This window comes from Nerophis lumbriciformis, linkage group LG16, assembly GCF_033978685.3.
Source record: "Nerophis lumbriciformis linkage group LG16, RoL_Nlum_v2.1, whole genome shotgun sequence".
NCBI lineage: Eukaryota > Metazoa > Chordata > Actinopteri > Syngnathiformes > Syngnathidae > Nerophis > Nerophis lumbriciformis.
The window spans coordinates 39,796,532-39,822,874 of NC_084563.2; the positions used below are offsets into that span (position 1 = coordinate 39,796,532).

Genomic DNA, 26,343 nt, shown 5'->3' on the forward strand with positions numbered 1-26,343 from the left:
TACAGTACGTAACATGTAAGCAAATACGGGACTGCGTACGCGTCAATTCCGGTCATTCAACAATCGCTATTTCTTTGCGATCAAATTATATAATATGTATATCTTCATATATTATAATAGTCTATTATTTGCAACATATTGACTAGTGATAGGGAAATTCGGCCGTCGAAAAAAATACTATGCTCACCGAAACCTGATGTTGAGATGATGTATCCACTTGTTTTTCCCACAAATATGAATGATGTAGCTCGCCCAAAAATGACACAAAAGTCGCAGTCAGAATGCGTTTCCGTTTATACTGAAGTCACATTTGAAAAAACTTCATGGTGTGGCCTGAACCTGATGCAAAAAGATCAAATTTGAAGCACGTTGGAGCATTTAAACTGGCAAAAAATATCCGATCTGTGTCACTTGAGGGAAAAAAAATTTGATTTATTGTGCAGTATGATTGGGGACATTGAGGCTAGAATGCACTGCAGGTCTATGTGCCTGACTTCTAACATGTGCTTATCTTCCTGAAGGGACCATACCAGGACTGGAGGGGACTGGCACAGCAGGGATCCATACAGTAACTTGATGACTCAGAAAGAGAAGGAATGGGTCACTAAAATTCAAATGATGCAGCTTCAAAGTACTGACCCTTTCTTGGATGACTACTACTATCAGGTGGGTCTTGCAAGTTCAGCTCATCTAAGGTACTGCTAGATTACAGTAGTGCTCACACTAAATACATATTTTTACCACTGAGTACTCTAAGTTAGTGTAAATCCAAGTTTAATTTCTATTGTATGGTCCCTTGAGAATATACACAGTTTGGGTCACAATTTGCTTGCACATATTGGCTTAACTCAGGGCTCTTAAAGGGGACCTATTTTCCAAAACCAACATTTGTTACCTATTGGTACTTTTTTTTGTGTATTTGGGATCTGAATAAGTCCCGAAAATGTTTAATCAAATTAAAAATGTATATCCAATCCAATCCACTTTATTTATATAGCACATTTAAACAACAAAAATGTTTCCAAAGTGCTGCACAAAAATATTAAAAACAAGATTCAAATATTATCCTTAGCTCCACCAATGACTGAATAAAAAATAAATATAAAAATAAATATGATTAAAAACAATTTTACAGGGTAAAACCAATTAAAACAATAAATAGAAATACACATTTAAAAACACAGAGGACCACACAACTCACGTAGTGTTAAAAGCCAGAGAATAAAAGTGGGTCTTAAGACGAGACTTAAAACACTCCACTGTGGGACCAGTTCGAACATGGAGGGGCAAAGTGTCCACATAGAAGGCCCACTGGAGCTGGCTCTCGGACCTCAGAGCACGCGCAGTAGTATATATATATATATATATATATATATATATATATATATATATATATATATATATATATATATGCTTGCCTGATGTCAGATCTGTTCTCTGGGTAGGGTTGTCACTAATGTTATATTAATACTTTTTTCTTCTAATATTTTCGCGATCTACCTGTAGGGTCCCAAAGATTGACTGGTAGATTTTATCAAATCTCACGGTATGATATCACTGTATTGAGGCCACAGTACGATTTTACTTCAGTATATGTTCCAATAAAAAGAAAAATACTTAAAAAATGCTATAGTGTGTAAAATGAACTGGTGTATGATAAACATACCGGCCACTTGTAATAATGTAAATACCTCACTAGCTGATGTTTGGCTGCGCTGGCTTCAAATGTATTTTCTGGACGACAGTTTATTAGGTGGTGGCCTGTACCCCGAGCGTGGCTCGGCGGACAGGCTCCAGCTTCCGCGCGACATCCAGAGAAACAAGCGTTGGCAACAAGGGTGGATGGACCGAGGATTTATCAAGTAGTTTTTCAGTTTACTCATATTTTCTGCATTGAACATTTTTTAAGTGATTCCCTTCGTTCGCTGCGCCGTGACCCGCTGGCTCTATGTCGCCTTGGAAACGTAGACTTTCTTACCTCGGCTCTGCCAAAGAGGTTATGTTTTCACCAGGGTTTGTTTGTCTGTGAGCAACGTAACTCAAATTGTTATGGATAGATTTTGATGACATTTTTAAGAATGTGTACAAAAAACTATTCCTATCATCGACTACGAACACACTTCACCTGCTGCTTACCACCTTGGTGTCCCGTGCTGCGCAGAGGATTCTGAGAGATGTTGTTTATTTTCAGAACTGGCAAACGCGAAAAGAAATACACACCAAGTTTTTGTTTGATACCAACAGACCTGTAGACCACAAAGAAGTGTTTTAAATGTTGAAAAAAACCCATCATAATACAACCACTTTCATGATTTCTTTGAAATAAGTGGTACTAAAGGCTCCAGGATGTATTTTAACTTGCTGTGTCTATTTAAACATAGCAGCACATCACATTCCTACTGAGCAAAATGATCACAAGGTATTGATAACTATAACAATATTGGTAACACAACATGCAATCGTTTACTGCATTAATTCAATATCATAATCTATATATTTCATGCCACACTTGCAGAACTACTACGAAAAGATGGAAAAACGTCAGGAGAGAGAAAGAGACAGCAGTAAAAAAGAACACACGACCAAGCTCATTACTCCACAAGTTGCCAAGATTGAACACACCTACAGACCAGGTAAATGTAGTAGATATGCATATCAAACTATCTACCTTTTTTCTTATGTTGTGGATTATTTTGGGTATGTCCTGTTAAAGGGGGCGTGGAGACTTTTCAATGCCCAGGACACTTTATGACACGTTTATTATAGTCTTTGTAGTCGTATCATCAGACCGTGTCCGCATGTTTTGGACACAAGGGTAAAGAGAAATCACTCGAGCAGCTCTACACCCTTGCGAGGGTGCATAGAAGTTTGCCAACCTGTCGAGGTGCCTTGTGGACTTGAAAAATACATTCAACTAAGTCACTTGTGTGTGTGCGTCTACATTTTTCCCACTTTTTATGGGGCGCCATTAAGTGGTGACCCATCACTGTTCTTTTTCTGTCTACTTGTACAATGTACACTATATTGCCAAAAGTATTTGGCCACCCACCTTGACTCACATATGAACTTGAAGTGCCATTCCATTCCTAACCCATAGGGTTCAATATGATGTCGGTCCACCTTTTGCAGCTATAACAGCTTCAGGTCTTCTGGGAAGGCTGTCCACAAGGTTGCAGAGTGTGTTTATAGGAATTTTTGGTGAGGTCACACACTGATGTTGGTCTAGAAGGCCTGGCTCTCAGTCTCCGTTCTAATTCATCCCAAAGGTGTTCTATCGGGTTCAGGTCAGGACTCTTTGCAGGCCAGTCAAGTTCATCCACACCAGACTCTGTCATCCATGTCTTTATGGACCTTGCTTTGTGCACTGGTGCACAGTCATGTTGGAAGAGGAAGGGGCCCGCTCCAAACTGTTCCCACAAGGTTGGGAGCATGGAAATGTCCAAAATGTTTTGATATCCAGGAGCATTCAGAGTTCCTTTCACTGGAACTAAGGGGCCAAGCCCAACTTCTGAAAAACAACCCCACACCATAATTCCTCCTACACCAAATTTCACACTCGGCACAATGCAGTCCAAAATGTACCGTTCTCCTGGCAACCTCCAAACCCAGACTCGTCCATCAGATTGCCAGATGAAAAAGTGTGATTCATCACTCCAGAGAACGCGTCTCCACTGCTCTAGAGGCCAGTGGCGATGTGCTTTACACCACTGCATCCGACGCTTTGCATTGGACATGGTAATGTATGGCTTAGATGCAGCTGCTCGGCCATGGAAACCCATTCCATGAAGCTCTCTGCGTACTGAAGTTTGGAGCTCTGTAGCCACTGACTGTGCAGAAAGTCGGCGACCTCTTTGCACTATGCGCTTCAGCATCCGCTGACCCCTCTCTGTCAGTTTACATGGCCTACCACTTCGTGGCTGAGTTGCTGTTGTTCCCAAACTCTTCCGTTTTCTTATAATAAAGCCGATAGTTGACATTGGAATATTTAGGAGCGCAGAAATTTCACGACTGGATTTGTTGCACAGGTGGCATTCCATAACAGTTCCACGCTGGAAATGACTGAGCTCCTGAGAGCGGCCCATTCTTTCACAAATGTTTGTAGAAACAGTCTCCATGCCTAAGTGCTTGATTTTATACACCTGTGGCCGGACCAAGTGATTAGGACATCTGATTCTGATCATTTGGATGGGTGGCCAAATACTTTTGGCAATATAGTGTATGTTTGTCTAATCTTGAACTTGTGCAATGACAATAAAGAGTATACAATACAGTACAATTTGAAAACGCTTGCTCCGCTTAATATCAACTCAAGTACTTTCACAATCGCAGCGGCAAAGAACAGCTTTATAAAGAGAGCACCTGTCTTTGCCAGAGGCCTTTGTGTATGGGCACAAAACGCTATCACCACACTGAACCTAAACATTAACAACACTGATTACATTAAAACATTATCATTCACAATGGTTTCCCGAGGTTGCTGCAGTTGTTCGCTTTGTTTAACTTCATTTTACTTCATTTTACTTGCTTCACCACCTTTGGAGTCTTGGCGAGCGTTTAAAAAGGCACTGCTGTTATTAGATGGCAACAGGTGTGGACAATATTGGAAACTGATGCATTTGTCCCACCCAAAAAGCATACCACAGAAGAGAAAAATATTTGATGTTGCTTTCATTGTAAAGCGCAAACGTGGAGGGAACGTTGCCACAACTTGTTTTTAAAGGGGAACATTATCACAATTTCAGAAGGGTTAAAACCATTAAAAATCAGTTCCCAGTGGCTTATTTTATTTTTCGAAGTTTTTTTCAAAATTTTACCCATCATGCAATATCCCAGAAAAAGCTTCAAAGTGCCTGATTTTAACCATCGTTATATACACCCGTCCATTTTCCTGTGACGTCGCATAGTGATGCCAACTCAAACAAACATGGCGCATAGAACAGCAAGCTATAGCGACATTAGCTCGGATTCAGACTCCGTTTTCAGCGGCTTAAGCGATTCAACAGATTACACATGTATTGAAACGGATGGTTGTAGTGTGGAGGCAGGTAGCGAAAACGAAATTGAAGAAGAAACTGAAGCTATTGAGCCATATCGGTTTGAACCGTATGCAAGCGAAACCGACGAAAACGACACGACAGCCAGCGACACGGGAGAAAGCGAGGACGAATTCGGCGATCGCCTTCTAACCAACGATTGGTATGTGTTTGTTTGGCATTAAAGGAAACTAACACCTATGAACTAGGTTTACAGCATATGAAATACATTTGGCAACAACATGCACTTTGAGAGTGCAGACAGCCCAATTTTCATCAATTAATATATTCTGTAGACATACCCTCATCCGCTCTCTTTTCCTGAAAGCTGGTCTGTCCAGTTTTGGAGTTGATGTCAGCAGGCCAGGGAAGCTAGGGTCGGTATTCTTCTCTTGATCATCTTCGGTGGCATAAGGGACAGTGTGAGCCAAGACATCCAGGGGGATTAGCTCGCTCGTCTGCGGGAACAAACTGCCGCCATTGCTTGCCGTGCTACCAAGGTCCTTTGTCCCTGAATTGCTCACACACTCCAGCAGATTCAATGTGGGTCTGGCGGCAGATTTCTTTGACTTTATCGTTGGAAATGCATCTGCTTTGAGTGTTGCAGGATATCCACACATTCTTGCCATCTCTGTCGTAGCATAGCTTTCGTCGGTAAAGTGTGCGGAACAAACGTCCAATTTCTTGCCACTTTCGCATCTTTGGGCCACTGGTGCAACTTGAATCTGTCCCTGTTCGTGTTGTTACACCCTCCGACAACACACCGACGAGGCATGATGTCTCCAAGGTACGGAAAACAGTCGAAAAAACGGAAAATAACAGAGCTGATTTGACTCGGTGTTTGTAATGTGTTTGAGAAAATGGCGGATTGCTTCCCGATGTGACGTCACGTTGTGACGTCATCGCTCCGAGAGCGAATAATAGAAAGGCGTTTAATTCGCCAAAATTCACCCATTTAGAGTTCGGAAATCGGTTAAAAAAATATATGGTCTTTTTTCTGCAACATCAAGGTATATATTGACACTTACATAGGTCTGGTGATAATGTTCCCCTTTAACGTCCTGCCGTTTGTTAATTAGGATGGTCAGTCGTCCATTATTTTTTCCAAGTTTGTCAGTGTTCCCAATATTAACACTAGCTAAAATGTTTTGTCATCTAATTGAATTAGACGCAGGCTATAAAGTGACAGCATGCTGAGTTGTCAGTGAGGCACAAAGCTTGTGTATTAGATTTGAGAGGTATCGCTCAATGTATTTATGTTTGCAAAACTATTGTACTGATTGATCCACATGGTTCTGTGAAAGGAAAAAAAAAAAGCTTGACTTTATCTTCATTGGCCAAGCTGCTTTGTGTTTTATATTGATATCAAAAAGTACATTATTTGTGGGGGGAGTTTCATGTCAGAAAGTTATTACTTTAAAAAGCAATTTATACGATGTACATTTTGTGAATGTTTTGCGGTGTATAGTTCATTCCTATGTGACATATTTCTGCTCAAACTCCTTATATATTTGTCCATTTACCAATACAAAATGTGTCCCTCCAACTTATTTTTTCTCCCTCGGACATATATTATGTCATTTATTAAACATGTTTCACACTACAAATCAAATGTATGATCAGGTCAAGCAGGGGTGTCCAATTTATGACAAGTTTTTTATGGCGTCACAAAAAGCATAAAAAATGGAGCTAAAGGCATCATGTAATGAGAAAAAACTGAAATAATAATACTAATATTGAATTTTAAATACATGGATAATGTTTATCCAGCCTTTCTTTTAGACTATTTAATTACAAGATTACATGATGGCGCCGCATTCATTATTATAGCAAAGTAAAACGAGGCGGCCGCCTGCAGCAGGCCGGGAAAAGTTAGTTGATGCTGGTCGGCGAGGTGGCCGGTGTGGTCATGGAGGTCTGTGCCATACTCAGTGGCCTGTAGCTTGGCTTGGGTGGTAACTGTTAGAGGGATCCAATACGAGCCGCTGTTACTGTTCTGCCGCCACAGACTGTGAAAGTGCTTGATTTGATATGCAGTGGAGCTTGCTTTTTAAATATCAATGACGATCACCTCATTTAATCTTGATTGTGATCACAATTTTATGAATGTGCAGCTTTACTTTATATTCATAACTGTATGGCACATTTAATTTATGGTATTGCTTACCAAGTGTGGCTTAAGTTTCCAGTATTGGGGTGTGTTTTTCACCTGGCAACAACAGCATCAGGGATAAGTGCCATTGTGGTCAGTGCTATTTTATTTAGACAGCTCCAGCAGTCCTCAATGTCATTTGTTGACATGAACAGAGCAAAGGCCATTAGATTAAATCTGTATCGCACACACTACACTAGAGTTGATCATGAATCAAACTAACAATTGTTTCTGTTGTACGTTTCCCATAGTTCAGTTTGCGGGCTCTCTGGGTAAGCTGACTGTGTCTAGTGTCAACAATCCACGCAAAATGATTGACGCTGTGGTAACAACTCGCTCAGATGATGAGGTATGTCTCTTGTTCTGTGCCTTTTTATCATACTCTTTTACCAGCTGTTACATCAGTGGTAAAACTAAGTACCGTATTTTTCGGACTATAAGTCGCAGTTTTTTTCATAGTTTGGCCGGGGGTGCGACTTATACACAGGAGCGACTTATGTGTGAAATTATTAACACATTACCGTAAAATATCAAATAATATTATTTATCTCATTCACATAAGAGACTAGACGTATAAGATTTCATCGGATTTAGCGATTAGGAGTGATAGATTGTTTGGTAAACGTATAGCATGTTCTATATGTTATAGTTATTTGAATGACTCTTACCATATGTTACGTTAACGTACCAGGCACCATATAACGTACACTTATTTAGCCTGTTGTTCACTATTCTTTATTTATTTTAAATTGCCTTTCAAATGTCTATTCTTGGTGTTGGTTTTTATCAAATAAATTTCCCCCAAAAATGCGACTTATACTCCAGTGCGACTTATATGTTTTTTTTCCTTCTTTATTATGCATTTTCGGCCGGTGCGACTTATACTCCGGAGCGACTTATACTCCGAAAAATACGGTATTTGATCTCATCAATAACAGGAAGAGGGAGTATGTAACAAAAAAACACACAAACTTATACATTAATTTGTGTTGAATTGAGTGAAATACGTATTTAATCCCCTACTAACCAGCAAGCATTTTGACCCCACACAAACTCGTTCTGTCCCTTTTTTTTTTTTTTTAAACGTCTGACGTCTTTTTTACATAAGGTAAACAATAGTGCAGCGTTAGGTTATACCACTGACTCGGGATCAACAATGCTTTCTGGCTAACACGTATATTCACCTCGAAGTGTGTTCCTCTCAGTCGAAAAGGAGGGCTTATTTAATGTTACACAGTAACTATCTTAGCTTTCCTTGTCTGAAATGTGCATTAGAAAAGACAAGCATCACAATTTTGCATACACAGACAACATGAACATATTCACTATATGATAAATTAATCAGACTGTTGTTGCTGGAACTTCTGTATATTCCTTCTAGTTGTATCCCCTCCCGCCTGCTCTTTGTGTATAAAATAAATACTATAAAACAAATACCACCACGAAATTGGATGAGCCGCTAAACTTCCAAGGAAAAATGCAGCGACATTACTACTTTGTTTGAGGAAACACAAGTTAAGGTAAGATCAAGTGTTATTTTAATCTAATACCTACAAGCGACATCCGGTGACAAAAATGCTGCTAAAAGCAGTTTTTTGATGCGTCACTGTATGGATCCAAGAGTGGGCAGGTTTACCTATGGTTGTGACCAGCGAATCAAAATATTGTTTATGAAGTTTATTTTCAACCCTGACTGAAAAAAATTGTGGTGATGATTGTGCACTGTTTAAATGTACGGTATACACAAGGAGAGATGTTTTGAAGTCTATTCTCTGACCAACAGTAAGCCAGTGCAGTGACCTAAGCACTGGACTAATAGGGTCATATTTCCTTGTTCTAATCAGGACTCAAGCAGCAGTATTTTGGATGTACTGCCAGTTGCTTTACAGCTTGTTTAGAGAGCTCAGTGAGAAGGCCAAGATAATAGTCATTCATTCTGACGCTTCAAGCAAGATTTCACCTCAGGGGTAAGAATGATTCTGAGAAAGGTGAGGGACCAGCCCAGAATTAGCTTGGGAGTTTTTTAATGATCTCAAGGGAGTTAAGAGCACAGTCACCAAGAAAACAATTGGTATCATTTTTTGTAATGAATTAAGATCCAAAAGTACCTACAAAGTCAAGATAAAAGGCTTCATGTTCTTAAAGTTGTTCAATAAACGTCTCAGAGAAGGCTTGGAAGAATTTGATGCGGTTGAATGCTGAATGTGGTGGTTATGGTTTTAAGTTTATTTCAAACATGCATACAGTTACAGTATGATACATCACATATTATCCAGTTTCTCATTACAACATGTCCGAAAAGGAGTAGGAAGAAGCAGATCCTATTTAATCATACCCCTTGTCCATTTATTAGCAATTACTAACACAGTTGTTCACTTCCATTTCTCAATTTGTACACAATATGAATCCATAAATAATAAAGGTCTCCATAAATAGGTAAATAAATTGTAATCCACAAAATGAGATTAAGCAGATTACCTCATGTTCCAATAAAGTTTAAAATGTTTATCAGGATGATTCTTCTTTGTACTCGGTAAACACTTAGAGTTTGAACAATTTCTTAAACTGGATCATATTAGTACTTAGTTTGATTTCTTTGCTTAATACATTTGATAATTTAATTCCACATAGTAATATACTAAAGGTCATAAGTGTTGTACGGGCATACAAATCTTTTAAAGACGATTTTTCTCTTAAGATTTTATTTCTCCCCCTTCGTTGAGAATAATTGTTGTACATTTTTTGGTATCAGATTATACTTGTTATAGTCCAACATCATGTATTATTTTAACTGACTTTTTTTGTAACGGTTATTGAATGAAGCGTACTTTTGTAGTTATTTCTCCATATTTCTACACAATACCTCAGATATGGTAGGACTAGTGAGCAGTAGAGAATATGGAGTTAATTTTATAACTCCAACAACATTGCTTTGGGGGTGTTGCTCTGACCGAAACACCTTCCTGAGATGTTTGTAAGCCTGCTGACTAGGCTGCAGGTTACGGACTAGAAGAAACATTTGACCTTTGTGCTAGTCATCTTATGTTTTCTTAGGGATGTGCCGATCGATTGGCCACCGATCAGTATCCAGCGATTTCTGTGGAAAAAGTATGTCATTGGCCAACGCCAAATAATCCCTTTTATTTGTGATCACAAAAGTTGATCCCCACTGGCTGACATTATTTCTGGTCCCTCAGTTGACACAAAGCGGCTAGCAGCTAACTGTGTTTCACTATACACAGTGTGGAACCGCTCTCCTAAGTCAATAATCCTCCATTGCATCCAGTAAACTACATTTAATATAGGCATTATTATCTTTGGAGGAAGGGGCGAATCATGTTACCCCTCGAGTAAGAACAAGCAGAAGCAAACAAGAAGGCATGCTTATACAACGCAATAAATAAATGCTTAGTAAAGTTTAAGAAGTGTAGATGGAACCGCATTACAGCAGAAATTAGCAAGTCGATTAATAATAGTCAAGAGAGAGTATAATATAAAGTGCTCTGTTTCTGTGTAGCGGACAGGCGTACACGTATGGAGAGGACAGATGTATCCATATCTCGGTAGTGTTTATACCAAGGGTAATATCAGAGTATGAATATTACTAAAGTGATTGGATTGATATTTTTATTTTTCAGTTTTTTTGTTTTTCGTTAATGTTTACAAATTCAAGGCTAATTAAACTTCCATAGTTTATTTTTAAGCTGCTTCTTTTACTTATGTTCGGTTCCTGTGTATTATTGACTTTGTTTTGCTTCAACAATTGTTTGTATTAACATAGAATGAGGAAGTACCGTATTTTTCGGACTATAAGTCGCAGTTTTTTTCATAGTTTGGCCGGGCTCCAGTGCGATTTATATATGTTTTTTTTCCTTTATTATGCATTTTCGGCAGGTGCGACTTATTCCCCCCGAAAAATATGGTAGTTAGAATAGTGTGTTGATAATGTTACACTGTCAATAGCATTCATCATAAATAAATTCAAAGATTTTTAGTCAATCGGCAGCAAAATACCCTGATCAGAACACCAAAGTACAAAGTCATGTTATGCATTGGTATGAACTACTTAATTCCCTCAGTCATATACAAGTGAATTTACAACCTTTTATTTAATGTTGTTTTTCTGTTTTTTTGCACTCTGTTCCAGTAAACTTACCATAAAAATGTGGGATCAAATACTAATTTTCCCTCATTTTAGTTATGAAATGTCAGCGTTACTAGAAAAACAACACGCAAAAGCCTGTTATCTGGTTCATGATGTGTGGTTTTAAGGTTGTAAACAATTAAAAAAAAAAAAAAAAAAGTATTATTTTGCCTTTTGTTGTATGATTAGATTGACATGTTCATTTTTACTTATTTATGTACATGCTTTTATTCCCAGGAAAAGAGAGAAAAGCAGGTTTGGAATAAGAGGCGGCAAATTCTGTACACAGTAGAAAAGGTAAGAACATCCATCAGATAAACTTTCCACACATTCAACTACACTGCTGTAAGGTTGAATTACCCCTTGTTTTAGCTCTTTGCCCTCGGTTTTGGGCATGTATATCCATCCATTGTCTACAGCTTGTCCCTTTCGGGGTCGCGGGGGGTGCTGGAGCCTATCTCAGATGCATTCGGGCGGAAGGCGGCGTACGCCCTGGATAATATCAATCAATCAAATTTTATTTATATAGCCCTTAATTACGAGTGCCTCAAAAGGCTTCACAAACTCACAACATCCCCTGACCTAAACCCACATCCAGGCGAGGAAAAACTTTAAAAATCCCGGATGGAGAAAAAAGAAGAAACTTTGAAAATTATTTGCGGATGTAGGGACTCCCTTTCCAGGGTGACTGGCTGCAATGGATGTCAAATGGGGACAATTATTAAATTGTTAAATTAATAAAGCTTGCAACCAAGTGTTATGAAAAAGTTCCCATCGCACTGCATCACATTAGACAATCTACTTTCAGAATTTACATTAGCCACATTTAGGATGTTGCTTTATTCTAAAGTTACTTGTCATACGACCTAGTATACCACATTGTAAGACTAGCAACATTACTACATTTATGAATGATTGGACTGTTGATCTGCCTTCAATATTTACATTAGCCGTGCATTGAATGTTGTTTTTACTTAAAAATCACTCATCAGAATGAGTTAGCTAATGCGTTTGTAGCCAGTAAACTACGATGTCAGGTGAGCAGCAAATGGACTTCACTACAATTTACTACATTTAATGAATGATTAAACAGCTTATCTACTTTCTAAATTTACACTAGCCATGTTTTCTAAATGTTTAGATTTTAAAATCGCTCGTCATAGGTGCTATCTTATGTGGCTGTAGCCAGTAAACTACAATATCAGACTAGCTGAAAACGGACTTAACTACAATTTACTACATTTCATGAAAAACTTCACAGCTAATCTACTTTCAAAATTTATGTTAGCCATGTTTTGAATGTTTTTATTCTAAAATGGCTTGACATACAAGCCAGCATATGTGGCTGTAGCTAGTAAACTACAATGCCAGAATAGCTGCAAACAGACTTCAACATAATTTACGACATTGCATGAACTATTAGATAGCTCGTCAACTTTCAAAATTTACTTTAGCCATGTTTTGAAGTTTTTTACAATAAGATTGCTCGTCAAAACAAGGTAGATAATGTGGCTGTAAATAGCTACTAATAACAGTACGTCAATGCAGCAAACGCTTTTCAATACGATTTACGACATTTCATGAAATTCAGGAAACTAATGCCTTCTCATTTCTTAGGATGTGTTTTCCACCAGCAAAATTGTTACCCAGCCTAAATTTAATCCCACATAACCTTTTCAGATCTACAGTTTGCTTCTGGAGGTTCAAGACTTTGAGAAACGTTTTGTCCATGCACCAGAAGAGGACAGAGAGGTTTTACTCGAGCAGCACAAAACCAACACCATGCAGCTGTGTAACTCTCTGCAAGAAAAAGATTGGGACGACAGGTTAGACCTTAGACTTAAATTCGCTCTGTGCATTTTGTCTTCATAAGCCCAAGTTGCACATGCATTATAATTAATTTCTTTATGCTCTCTGGAAGGGTGAGCGATGATCGGTGTGTGATGATCATGTCAGTGAGGAAGGGCAAGCGGCTCATATCCAGGCTGCTCCCCTATCTGCCCTCCTCTCAGGCTGCTGCCGTTGTTACGGCGATTGCCCGCAACCTGCCCACCTTAGCCAAGAAGGACAAGCAAGACCAGGTAATGTGTATATATTGCAAAAGACAGTATAAGAAAATATCCTATGTACTAGGGTAGTAACAATATGCCTTTATCACTGTTTAGTACAAACCTCCGTTTTAATGTTAGTTTGTTCATGTTGGGTACAATAAGGAAACATATTGCAAAACATAAAAGTGCTTCGCTTTTGTGAAAAAACACTAATGATTTTTTAAAATAAAAATATAACACGCAAACTGCTTGCAGGTAATTTAAGAAAAAACGACAAACTGCGCCGCCTCGCAGCAGTGCCTATAATGTGTTTCTGTGCGAACTTGGACTCTAGTGTTTTGTACCACTGAGTTTTCTATCTTGAAATGCAGCCTCACCAGGCTGATGGATTCCAATGACAAGCCTCTGGGTGTTATTTCCATACGGGCTGCGTTAAAGAGGCATCAGGAAAGACACTTCCAATTGTAGTTGTTTGCCTTGGAATATATCATGATATAATGTAAATCGTTATCGTAAGCTGTTACAGTGTATATCGCAGTATCATAGCTGCCAACTCTTCCAGATTCTCCGTAAATTGCACCAATTTTGCGACTTAATAAAATGTCACGGATTGTGATATTTTTATGGGGATACAATATACTCAAAGTTGTCAAATTGTGAAAATAATAAAAATTATGTACTGTATTTTTCGGAGTATAAGTCGCACCAGCCGAAAATGCATAGTAAAGAAGGAAAAAAACATATATAAGTCGCACTGGAGTATAAGTCGCATTTTTGGGGGAAATTTATTTGATAAAACCCAACACCAAGAATAGACATTTGAAAGGCAATTTAAAATAAATAAAGAATAGTGAACAACAGGCTGAATAAGTGTACGTTATATGATGCATAAATAACTAACTGAGAACGTGCCTGGTATGTTAACGTAACATATTATGGTAAGAGTCATTCAAATAACTATAACATATAGAGCAGTGGTTCTCAACCTTTTTTCAGTGATGTACCCCATGTGAAAAATGTTTTAATTCAAGTACCCCCTAATCAGAGCAAAGCATTTTTGGTTGAAAAAAAGAGATAAAGAAATAAAATACAGCACTATGTCATCAGTTTCTGATTTATTAAATTGTATAACAGTGCAAAATATTGCTCATTTGTAGTGGTCTTTCTTGAACTATTTGGAAAAAAAGATAGGTTTTTAAAATCTCACGTACCCCTTGGCATACCTTCAAGTACCCCCAGGGGTACGCGTACCCCCATTTGAGAACCACTGATATAGAGCATGCTATACGTTTACCAAACAATCTGTCACTCCTAATCGCTAAATCCCATGAAATTTTATACGTCTAGTCTCTTACGTGAATGAGCTAAATAATATTTGATATTTTACGGTAATGTGTTAATAATTTCACACATAAGTCGCTCCTGAGTATAAGTCGCACCCCCGGCCAAACTATGAAAAAACTGCGACTTATAGTCCGAAAAATACGGTAAATGTATTTTGTTTAAAATTGTGGTCCCCTTTATTTTGTATTGCATGTAGTATTGAAATACGTGCGCGTACAAGCAGTATGTATTAGGGTTGTACGGTATACCGGTATTAATAAATTCCCGCGATATTAATCAATTGGAAACGGTACTATACTACCTTTTGGAAAAATACCGATACCGTTTATGCTGCTGTGCGACGGTGACTACAGAGCCGAGGCGCATGATGTTGTGTGTCAAAACGCACACACAAAGGGCATACAAGCGGAGCGTGGAGAGAAAAAATGGTAAAAAAACCCTCAAATTCTTCTGGTTCATAAAGAGAAGTGCAATATGAAGGTATTTGGGCTTCAAAACTAACAATAAAGATGACGCTTTAAACAGGGAGGTAAAACACGCCTCGCCAAATGTGGCGATTAGTATTAACACCGTTGCTTCAAACGTAGGGAAACATTTAAATAAGTGTGGACTAGTGATCAGCTAGTGCACAAATTGACAACTCTGTTGTGCTTCACCCAACATAGTGAAATTATTTGTCCAACTGTCTAATAACTCTTTAAATATTAGGATTACATTTTTTTCCAAGTACAGTCTTTCTTGCTCATAATGCAGCTTTTTAAAAAGCTACTATAAATGCAGATTGACTCTGATAACTCACAGCTTTCTGTCTGTTCAGGTGCTGTGCTGGTTGGTGGAGCCAGTTTCTGCTGTGATCATGTCCATGTCCAGTGCTGCCCTTACAGACCTGCTGCAGGAGCTCCAGGGCAGTGAGGGTCAACTAGCCACAGTACTACATAACAAGGTACACACTTTTGATGAAATGCTCTGTATTTTAGTTATTTATGTAAGGCATTAATATTTCTAAAGAAGGGGCAACTCAAACAAATTAAGATTGTAAACCGAGCGATGAATGTCCACAATTTTGTTGGAGTGCAATATGAATGTCATGTTCTTAAACACATTAGAACACTTCCGGAGCAGAATCCCAGAAAAACAGTATTAAAACGTTGTATATGTTGGGATCCCACAATTTTTTGAGGATAGAAAATGCTGCTTAGTGAAGATAAAAAATTGTTATATGGCGGCTAGAGTTTTATGCTGCCCATTCCGATCATCTATGAGTGCGATACTAATCATATATTTACTGTAAATACATAAAGTAATTGATGGTGAGTGCTACTGACAGTGTAACAATATTAACACAATATTTAAAGTATTTCTTTATTCTATTTTATTACATACAATTTCCTCAAAAGTGCACAGTAACTGAGCAAAAACAAAAACTATTTTAAATCCTTTGGGTTTGCTCGCAAAGTCCTCCCGTGTCCAGGGTAGAGATGTGACAGATGTGAACGAGTCGGGTCTTTTGAACGGGTCTATCAAGCGAACGATGAGAACCGATTCGCAGATTATTTTTGCAAATGACCATGCTGCCCTCTCAGAATCAAATTCAGAATCAGAATCAAAATCAGCTTCATTGGCTGTATTTTTTGAAGGACTAATGACTAATGAGGGGGTGATGACATACAAGATCAAGCAGACATGGTGACGTTACTGTCAAAGAATGGGTAAACCATCTTGTGGAATGTGTACAATGGAAACAAAATCCAAATTACATTATCAATATTTCAAAAATATTTTTTTATATGTTTATATTGGTGTAATGTATACATTTTGATTTATTGAACAACGTTTTGTATCTTTATTTGCTGCCACGAGTGAGTGTTTCCTTAATGAAAACAAGTTACTTAAAAAGAAAATATATATATATATATATAGGAAAAAGTGGGTCTTTTGAACGGCTCTTTTAAAGAAACTGCTCCTCAAGATCAGTCTCCCTTCAAATAGCTATAAATCCCATCCTAATTCCAGGCACTTATTTCTTAAATTTGTAAACATTAACAAAAACTACAAAAAAATGTATTTTGTGAAATGAAAAATATCAATCTAATCCCTCAAGTATCAATCGTATACTGATACTACCCTTGGATAGTTCCGCCCTCCGTGTATGCCTGGCTGCTACACACCAACAGTTGTCTTTTTTTATTACCTTCTCTCTAGACTCTTATTAATCTACTTGCTAAATTCCTTTTCCTATCTGCTTACTTTCTGCTGTAATGCACTTCCATTTACCATATTTTTCGGACTATAAGGCGCACTTAAAATCCTTTCATTTTCTCAGAGTTCAACAGTGCGCCTTATAACCCGATGCGCCTAACGTATGTAATAATTCTGGTTGTGTGTACTGACCTCCAACAAATTTTATATGGTACATACTGTAGTGTAATGACAAGTGTGATCAGTAGATGGCAGTGACTCATAAGAGATCCGTGTGGACTGCAGCTTGACTGACACCTGTTCAATAAAGGATGCTAGCAAGTACCGGTAAGCAAGCAAGACTAAAACTTTGATGTTTCATTGAAAACATAGAACATTACAACAGAGCTCAAAAATCTGTCAAAATGTTTTAGCACGACTTAGCTACGAAGCCGCACTTTTTGATAGATTGTCGGAGCAATACGGCTACCGTAGTCAGACGTACTGTGCTTCAACATAGGGGTATTATTATCGTGTATGTATAAGGACCCCAAAATGGCACCTATTAGAAGTCATATTTTCTGGCGTTTTGTTTTACCCTATTATGTAAAACCAACATTGCGTACTTATTGGTGCATGCTGATGTGTATTTGGGATCTGCATATGTCCTTGAAAATTTGCGCCCGTCCTCCATTGTAGTCCGCGCCATAGTCAATAAGCTCCTTCATGTTGTGGGGCATTCATCATCCGCTGTTGCAGCATTTAGTTTGAACTTTATCTGTCAATAGACTCACTATGGAAGTGCTAAAAACTACAACAAAAGATGACCGGGAGAAGATGCAGTCGAAGTAGAGCCACGTCAATAAGACCACCAACAAAACGGGGCATCTTGAAGAGATGGTCTGAAAGCGTCTTGAAAACAGTCTGTAAAACATAATTTATGCCACATTCTGACCAAAGAACCACCATTACATGTTATGTCGACCACAATGTAAATGTAACAAAAAGGTCATCATAATATGACCCTTTAACGCGCCTTATAATTTGGTCTGCCTTTTGTATGAAAATAGACCCGTTCCTCGACAGTGCACCTTACATTCCGGTGTGCCTTATGGTCCCAAAAATGCGGTACACTTCTTAAAGTTTACTAAGCACCTATTGCTTGTGTTTTTTCAAGATAGCTTAGCGGCTATCTTAGCAATTAGTATTCCTTGTTGTCTGCTCCTGCTTGTTCTTACACGGCGTGTTACATGTTTAGCCTCATTTTCCAGTTCTCCATTGATATAATACTAGTAAGAAATTTAGTTTATTTTCGGCAATGTGTATTAACATACACTGTTTGCTTTTAGCCGCCTGTGTCAGTTGGGGGACCAAAAATAGTTAGAGACTTACTCTAACTATACGTAAGACTTTCTAGTCTTACGTATGCTGCAACATGTGCAGCCGTGTCACACTATGCTAACTTACGCTTCTAACAACAAGCCGTCCGGGGCAAAACAAAAAAAACGAAGGGACTTACCAAGTAACCAGCATTACTACCCGATTCTCCACAGGCCATAAACCTACAGTTGTGGAGGTCATCACTATTTTTTTTGGCATAGATTTATGGCCTCACTCACAAGCATCAAACTTCAAGCCCTGTCCGAAGTGAACCACACTCCGGTTTAACATAAACATCTGACTGAAACTGTTATTTTTGATAACTGTATTTTTTTAACTGTCAGTTTTGTGATGTCTGCAGTGTAAACTCACTATAAAAAAAAGGGTGGCAGCTGTATCTCGGGAGAGGACAATTACCGTATTTTTCGGACTATAAGTCGCAGTTTTTTTCATAGTTTGGCCGGGCTCCAGTGCGATTTATATATGTTTTTTTCCTTCTTTATTATGCATTTTCGGCAGGTGCGACTTATACTCCGGTGCGACTTATACTCCGAAAAATACGGTAATTTTGTTTACAAATCTCCCCGCACGCATAACAACTGTTTATAGGTGCAGCGGAAAAACCAAGACCACACTTGCGGTTATGTCCTGTCTGACTGCGCTAACATAATAAGAGTCCCAAATAATAGCTTGCTTCGAGTTCCTTTATTTCAAAATTACATTTTTGAGAAGGTTTAAACGGGGTGTCAAACTCATTTTAGCTCAGGGGCCGCATGGAGGAAATTCTATGCACATGCGGGCCAGACTATTAAAATCATGGCATTACAACGAAAAAATAAAGACAACTTCAGATTGTTTTCTTTGTCTTACTTTGGCCAAAAATAAAACAAAGACATTCTGAAAATATAAAATAATATAAAACAATACTGGCAGCAGTAAAGTTTAGATCAGGGGTGTCAAACTCAAATACAGAGTGGGCCAAAATTTAAAACTGAACAAAGCCGCGGGCCAAGGTTGAACAAATTAACCTTTAAATAGGGACCCAAACAAGTTTTGCATTAAATATTGAACAAGCAAGGCTTATATAACTTTATAGTGACATGCAAAATCAAATTTCAAATAATAATAATAATAATTAAGAAATATCGATGGCATATCAAATACAATTTAAATAAAAATTGAATGCCTCTTTTCTATTTGCAGCCTTCTGAGGTAAATATCAACATTAACTTTTTCCACAGGCTAATAGATTAGAAAATAAAATAACAATGAATAAACCAACCATTCAGGACTTTAAACTGCTCAGTTTGCAACACACTGATCTAATCTGATGGGCCAAAGCCAGGCATCTTTTCTTGGATGCTAGTTCATTAATGTCGGGGCTCAGGCTTTGAGCTGAGGCAACCTTCATTATCGAATGAAGGTGTTCATCAGTCATTATATCTCGTAGTCCACCCGGACCACAGTCTTGGGGGCGTGCCTTAAAGGCACTGCATTTAACGTCCTCTACGAGCTGTCGTCACGTCCGCTTTTCATCCATTCTAACACACCATTCTAACAGTGTTAAAGTTGTTTATACGGCCACCCTCAGTGTAACCTGTATCGCTGTTGATCAAGTATGAGTTGCATTCACTTGTGTGTGCGTGCAGAAGCTGCACATATTATGTGACTGGGCCAGCACTCGTTGGACTGGATGAAAACGGACGTGACGATTTTCACAGCCGCTGTATACAAACGGCAGGCCAGCTCTAGTGTTAATTTGATATCGCTTCAAGGGCCAAGTCAAATTATACGGCGGGCCAAATTTGGCCCGCGGGCCAGAGTTTGACACCCATGGTTTAGATCCATGAAGGAAAGAAGAAAATGAATGAATGTTTATGACTGAATACATTTACATATGCATAAAAATTTGTTTTCTTTTGTATTATTTTTTTTAATGAATTAAGTAACGTTTATGACAACCTTTTTCCAAAACACAATACAGAATGTGAGATATAACAGGATAATGCATACATTTATCATTTGTTTTCAAAACGGTTACAAAAAAGTGGGATCCCAAAAATGTACTGTGGGACCCCATTTTTATGACTTGATGGGGTTCCTGGGACCCCTTTTTGAAAATTCCTAGCGCCAACACTGATGGCATATTGGTGTGTGCAAAACAGCAGCAGGCGGCTGTGGCCTGCGGGCCGGCTCTAATACTAATCAAATATCATCACGGGGGCCATAGATAATTCATTCGCGGGCCTTGACTTTGACAGATAGGGTTTAAACTGTTCAAAGTTTTTTTTATGGTAGAGAGAAACAACAAGTTGCATTTGCATTCTGTAACAGATCTGAGACATTTTTAATTTTTAAGTGCACATTGAATCAAGTTGAATTGTGATAAATCGATTTAGGCCCTTAAATATTAAAATCGAAGGGATTTTGGGATATTAGCCATGATATTCAGCACTAATGGTTTCATAATAGACAAATATTGAGGTCTAGAATACAAAAAGACACTAAATATAAACGTGTCCTTTGTTTGTGTTCAGTTTGGTGTTACGCTGCTCTATCTGATCTTGAGTAAAGGAGAGAGGATGCAAAGTTCTGACCCCAACTGTCAGCTCATGGATGACAATCGATGGTGAGACACTTCAATCCTTGATGTTTGTACCATTGTACACATTTTGATTAGTTGTTACTTTTTTGTCATCCAGGACAGAGTTGGTGTTTTCTGTGACCAGGGAGTTGCTGAGCATTCCCTCTACGTCTCTCTCTTCTCCTCTTTTTACGCCTCCCAATTTGCTCTTCCTCTTCTCACGCTACGTGGACCGCCAACGCTTGGACTTGTTACAGGAAAAACTACAGTAAGTCACATAAATACACACAGGACTTCAGGTATTGAGCTCAGTTCCATTGATCCATAATAGGGCTGGGCGATATCAACCAAAACCGATACCGCTGTATTTTTAGTTTGAATACCGGGATCCGATATATTATACCGGTATATTAATAAAAACGTTCAAAGTGCTTAAGATTTCCTCATTGTTTTATGGCTAGATAACCAGTGTTGAGAGAACTCAGATTATTTTTGTTGTAGGTAGTAATGTAATGTGTTGTTTATTCTTTAAAAATAGTAAGTCAGCCGTCACTGTGTCAAAGCATTTTTTTCTCCATTTTGTTTATGAATGTTAGGTTTATATCCTCACGGTTGTGCGCGGGATAGATGGAGTTTCTACTCGCTCACTGTGGTGAAATGCGCTGGCTGTTAAGTTTAAAATTACTATTCAGCCACCCACCCGCTACACTACAGTACCTTAGTCCGCACGGGCTGTGGGTAGAGGTACTTTTAAACCGAGTTGTTGTTAAATATTACACAAGTTGGCCTTCCTTAGACTTAGACTTAGACTTCCTTTTTATTGTCATTCAAATTTGAACTTTACAGCACAGATAAGAACAAAATTTTGTTCCATAAGCTCATGGTAGTGCAGGATAAAAAAGCAATAAGGTGCATGTATAAATAAATAAATAAATATATATATAATATATATATAAAATAAATATATATATATAAATAAATAAATAGATTACTGTACAGATAAATATATTGCACTTTTTCACATGCGTCCACGTTTATGGATGTATTTTATATTGTCTTTTTTATTCCAGCGAGTTAATCCATTTTGGGGGTGTTGAGGGGATAATTTAATTATGATGCGTTCAAGAGTCTTACGGCCTGAGGGAGGAAGCTGTTACATAACCTGGAGGTTCTGCTTCGGAGGCTGCGGAACCTCTTTCTAGAGTCCAGCAGTGAAAACAGTCCTTGGTGGGGGTGGGAGGAGTCTTTGCAGATTTTCTGAGCCCTGGTCAGGCAGCGGCTTTTTGCGATCTCCTGGATAGGAGGAAGAGGAGTCCTGATGATCTTTTCCGCCGTCCTCACCACTCTCTGGAGAGACTTCCAGTCTGAGGCATTGCAGGATCCAGTCCAGACAGAGATGCTGTTGGTCAGCAGGCTCTCTATAGTGCCTCTGTAGAATGTGGTGAGAATGGGGGGAGGGAGCTGTGCTCTTTTCATCCGACGCAAAAAGTGCATGAGCTGCTGAGCTCTTTTTACAAGAGCTCCGGTGTGTAGGGACCAGGTTATATTGTCAGTTATCTGCACCCCAGGTATCGATCCAGCATCGATTTAAAGGGCAATATCGATTTTATCGATACTAGCAAAAAGAAAACATTGGATTTAAGAACGACACACTTTTGAAGAAGGGTAGCACTTTTAATGATAAGGACGTTAAACATTAAGTCTGTCTGCCTGTCTATGACCAGGGCTGTCTTATAGGGTAGAACGGTCATGACAATTTTAATGGCCCACAGCCATACTTGCCAACCCTCCCCATTTTCCAGGGAGACTCCCGAATTTCAGTGCCCCTCCCGAAAATCTCCCGGGGCAACCATTCTCCCGAATTTCTCCCGATTTCCACCCGGATAACAATATTGGAGGCGTGCCTTAAAGGCACTGCCTTTAGCGTCCTCTACAACCTGTCGTCACGTCTGCTTTTCCTCCATACAGACAGCGTGCCGGCCCAGTCACATAATATATGCGGCTTTTACACACACATGAATGAATGCAAGGCATACTTGATCAACAGCCATTCAGGTCACACTGAGAGTGGCCGTATAAACAACTTTAACACTGTTACAAATATGCGCCACACTGAACCCACACCAAACAAGAATGACAAACACATTTCGGGAGAACATCCGCACCGTAACACAACATAAACACAACAGAACAAATACCCAGAACCCCTTGCAGCACTTACTCTTCCGGGACGCTACAATACACACCCCCCCGCTACCACCAAACCCCGCCCATCTCCCGAATTCGGAGGTCTCAAGGTTGGCAAGTGTGCCCACAGCCCCTGGTAGATTATGCTTACGCTGAGCTAATACATATTCATAAAAATGAATCCAAATTAAAAAGCCATAGTCATACTAACTATCCATTTTCTACTGCTTGTCCCTGTTGGGATCATGCTGCCCATACGTCATACAATATTCAAGTTTTAATACAAACCCCGTTTCCATATGAGTTGGGAAATTGTGTTAGAATTAAATATAAACGGAATACAATGATTTGCAAATCATTTTCAACCCATATTCAGTTGAATATGCTACAAAGACAACATATTTGATGTTCAAACTGATAAACGTTTTTTTTGTGCAAATAATCATTAACTTTGGAATTTGATGCCAGCAACACGTGACAAAGAAGTTGGGAAAGGTGGCAATAAATACTGATAAAGTTGAGGAATGCTCATCAAACACTTATTTGGAACATCCCACAGGTGAACAGGCAAATTGGGAACAGGTGGGTGCCATGATTGGGTATAAAAGTAGATTCCATGAAATGCTCAGTCATTCACAAACAAGGATGGGGCGGGGGTCACCACTTTGTCAACAAATGCGTGAGCAAATTGTTGAACAGTTTAAGAAAAACCTTTCTCAACCAGTTATTGCAAAAATTTAGGGATTTCACCATCTACGGTCCGTATTATCATCAAAGGGTTCAGAGAATCTGGAGAAATCACTGCACGTAAGCAGCTAAGCCCGCGACCTTCGATCCCTCAGGCTGTACAGCATCAACAAGCGTCATCAGTGTGTAAAGGATATCACCACATGGGCTCAGGAACACTTCAGAAACCCACTGTGATTAACTACAGTTGGTCGCTACATCTGTAAGTGCAAGTTAAAACTCTCCTATGCAAGGCGAAAACCGTTTATCAACAACACCCAGAAACGCCGTCGGCTTCGCTGGGCCTGAACTCATCTAAGATGGACTGATACAAAGTGGAAAAGTGTTCTGTGGTCTGACGAGTCCACATTTCAAATTGTTTTTGGAAACTGTGGACGTCGTGTCCGCCGGACCAAAGAGGAAAAGAACCATCCGGATTGTTATAGGCGCAAAGTTGAAAAGCCAGCATCTGTGATGGTATGGGGGTGTATTAGTGCCCAAGACATGGGTAACTTACACATCTGTGAAGGCGCCATTACTGCTGAAAGGTACATACAGGTTTTGGAGCAACATATGTTGCCATCCAAGCAACGTTACCATGGACGCCCCTGCTTATTTCAGCAAGACAATGCCAAGCCACGTGTTACATCAACGTGGCTTCAAAGTAAAAGAGTGCGGGTACTAAACTGGCCTGCCTGTAGTCCAGACCTGTCTCCCATTGAAAATGTGTGGCGCATTATGAAGCCTAAAATACCACAACGGAGACCCCCGGACTGTTGAACAACTTAAGCTGTACATCAAGCAAGAATGGGAAATAATTCCACCTGAGAAGCTTAAAAAATGTGTCTCCTCAGTTCCCAAACGTTTACTGAGTGTTGTTAAAAGGAAAAGCCATGTAACACAGTGGTGAACATGCCCTTTCCCAACTACTTTGGCACGTGTTGCAGCCATGAAATTCCAAGTTAATTATTATTTGCAAAAAAAAATAAAGTTTATGAGTTTGAACATCAAATATCTTGTCTTTGTAGTGCATTCAATTGAATATGGGTTGAAAAGGATTTGCGAATCATTGTATTCCGTTTATATTTACATCTAACACAATTTCCCAACTCATATGGAAACGGGGTTTGTAATTTCATTAATCACCATGGCTCCTTAAAAATGGTTTTGTCCACATCGTGGTTTGTTCTTCCCATGATTCTTCCTCATCGGGAAGGGTTTGGATGAACCCAAAAAATAACAATTCGTGACATCAGAAAAGAGTTGAAAAGGAGTCCAGGAGTATGAGCAGCAGAGCAGGCCCCAAGACATAAAATGTTTTTTTTCTAAGAATGGTGAGTAAGTAAAATTACAGAGGGAGCTGAAACAATCATCCTTCTTATTAATTCACTTAATGTCTGCAACATTACCTTGGACGGGCGTTTGATGACATCTGGCCGCGCTATACTCAAGACGAGTCGCCATGGGGTCGATAAAGGTCATACCAAATGCAAACGCCACAAGACAATAATGAATTAATTGCAACACAAAAACGTTTTCGCTACAGCATGATAGTAAACGGCACAACAAATAAAAACAACACACACAATAATGTAAAGCCACCATCTTAACCACAATGGATGCGACGGACACAACGGAAGTGACAGTGATAGACGGAATGTTATAAATGGTGTTAAGAACATAGTATATTAGTATTATTAAAAAAGTTTAAAAAAAAAAAGATATTCATGACTTCGTTTACGTTTCCAACTTCGTTCATCACACCCTCGGCCATTTTTGGTCCGTGTGTCACCGAAACTTGTCATGTATACCTAATTCCTTTACAAGAAATAACAGGATTATAGAAAACTTCCCCTGCAGTATTTCACAGTAACACTGCTTGATTTATTTTTATTTTTTTTGCTAAAATGTTGCTCAATCGATTTTAACTTACTGAATCGTTTCAAATCGAATTGTTCTAAAGAAAATAATATCGTCCCTGACTCATATCGAAGGATGTGTTTGAACACAATGTTGATATAGGTATGTAGTGGTGTCCTGATGCAACTTTTTCACTTCTGATACAATACAACCATTGGAGCCTTGAGTATTGATCGGTATTGATCTGACATTACATCAGCACAAATCACACACTTTTGTAGTGTGGGATGTTAGAACAGGTTTGAGCAATTGGAATTATTCAAATAGCAAAACATAAAAACCTTTTGGGGTTTAACCTTGGCAGATATTGGATACATCTTCAATTTTAATTCACATTTGGCAGATTTGCTGTCTCTAAGCAACCATGACTCATTCTATTTGTGCTCTTTGGAAGTTAAAAAGATAAATAAAATGGTCATGGCGTCACTTGACCATAAAATGTAAATATGATTTTAGTGAACTTTATAGAACACAGGAAGACACAAATATTACATTTCACATACAATTTGCAGGGCTTGAATTTAACCACGGCAAAAACTGCGACCGCCATGTCGTTGGCCGTAATGCCCTAAAAAAAATTGACCAACATCGACGGCAAGAACATGCCGTGACCGCCCTTGACTTTTTACTTGATAATGGAATAG

At 38.9% G+C, this 26,343-nt stretch overlaps 1 protein-coding gene across 2 annotated transcripts in view; it reads left to right on the plus strand.

Annotated features, from left to right (window-relative positions):
- The window catches only part of patl1 (PAT1 homolog 1, processing body mRNA decay factor), a 72,117-nt gene that overhangs the window by 43,358 nt on the left and 2,416 nt on the right, over positions 1 to 26,343 (plus strand). For both annotated transcript variants that reach the window (XM_061977155.2, XM_061977154.2), the window contains 9 exons: positions 522 to 666; positions 2,516 to 2,633; positions 7,437 to 7,534; positions 11,567 to 11,626; positions 13,010 to 13,155; positions 13,251 to 13,410; positions 15,542 to 15,667; positions 20,820 to 20,911; positions 20,985 to 21,134. In XM_061977155.2, coding sequence (XP_061833139.1) covers positions 522 to 666; positions 2,516 to 2,633; positions 7,437 to 7,534; positions 11,567 to 11,626; positions 13,010 to 13,155; positions 13,251 to 13,410; positions 15,542 to 15,667; positions 20,820 to 20,911; positions 20,985 to 21,134 — 1,095 coding nt within the window. The remainder of the gene's footprint in view (positions 1 to 521; positions 667 to 2,515; positions 2,634 to 7,436; positions 7,535 to 11,566; positions 11,627 to 13,009; positions 13,156 to 13,250; positions 13,411 to 15,541; positions 15,668 to 20,819; positions 20,912 to 20,984; positions 21,135 to 26,343) is intronic.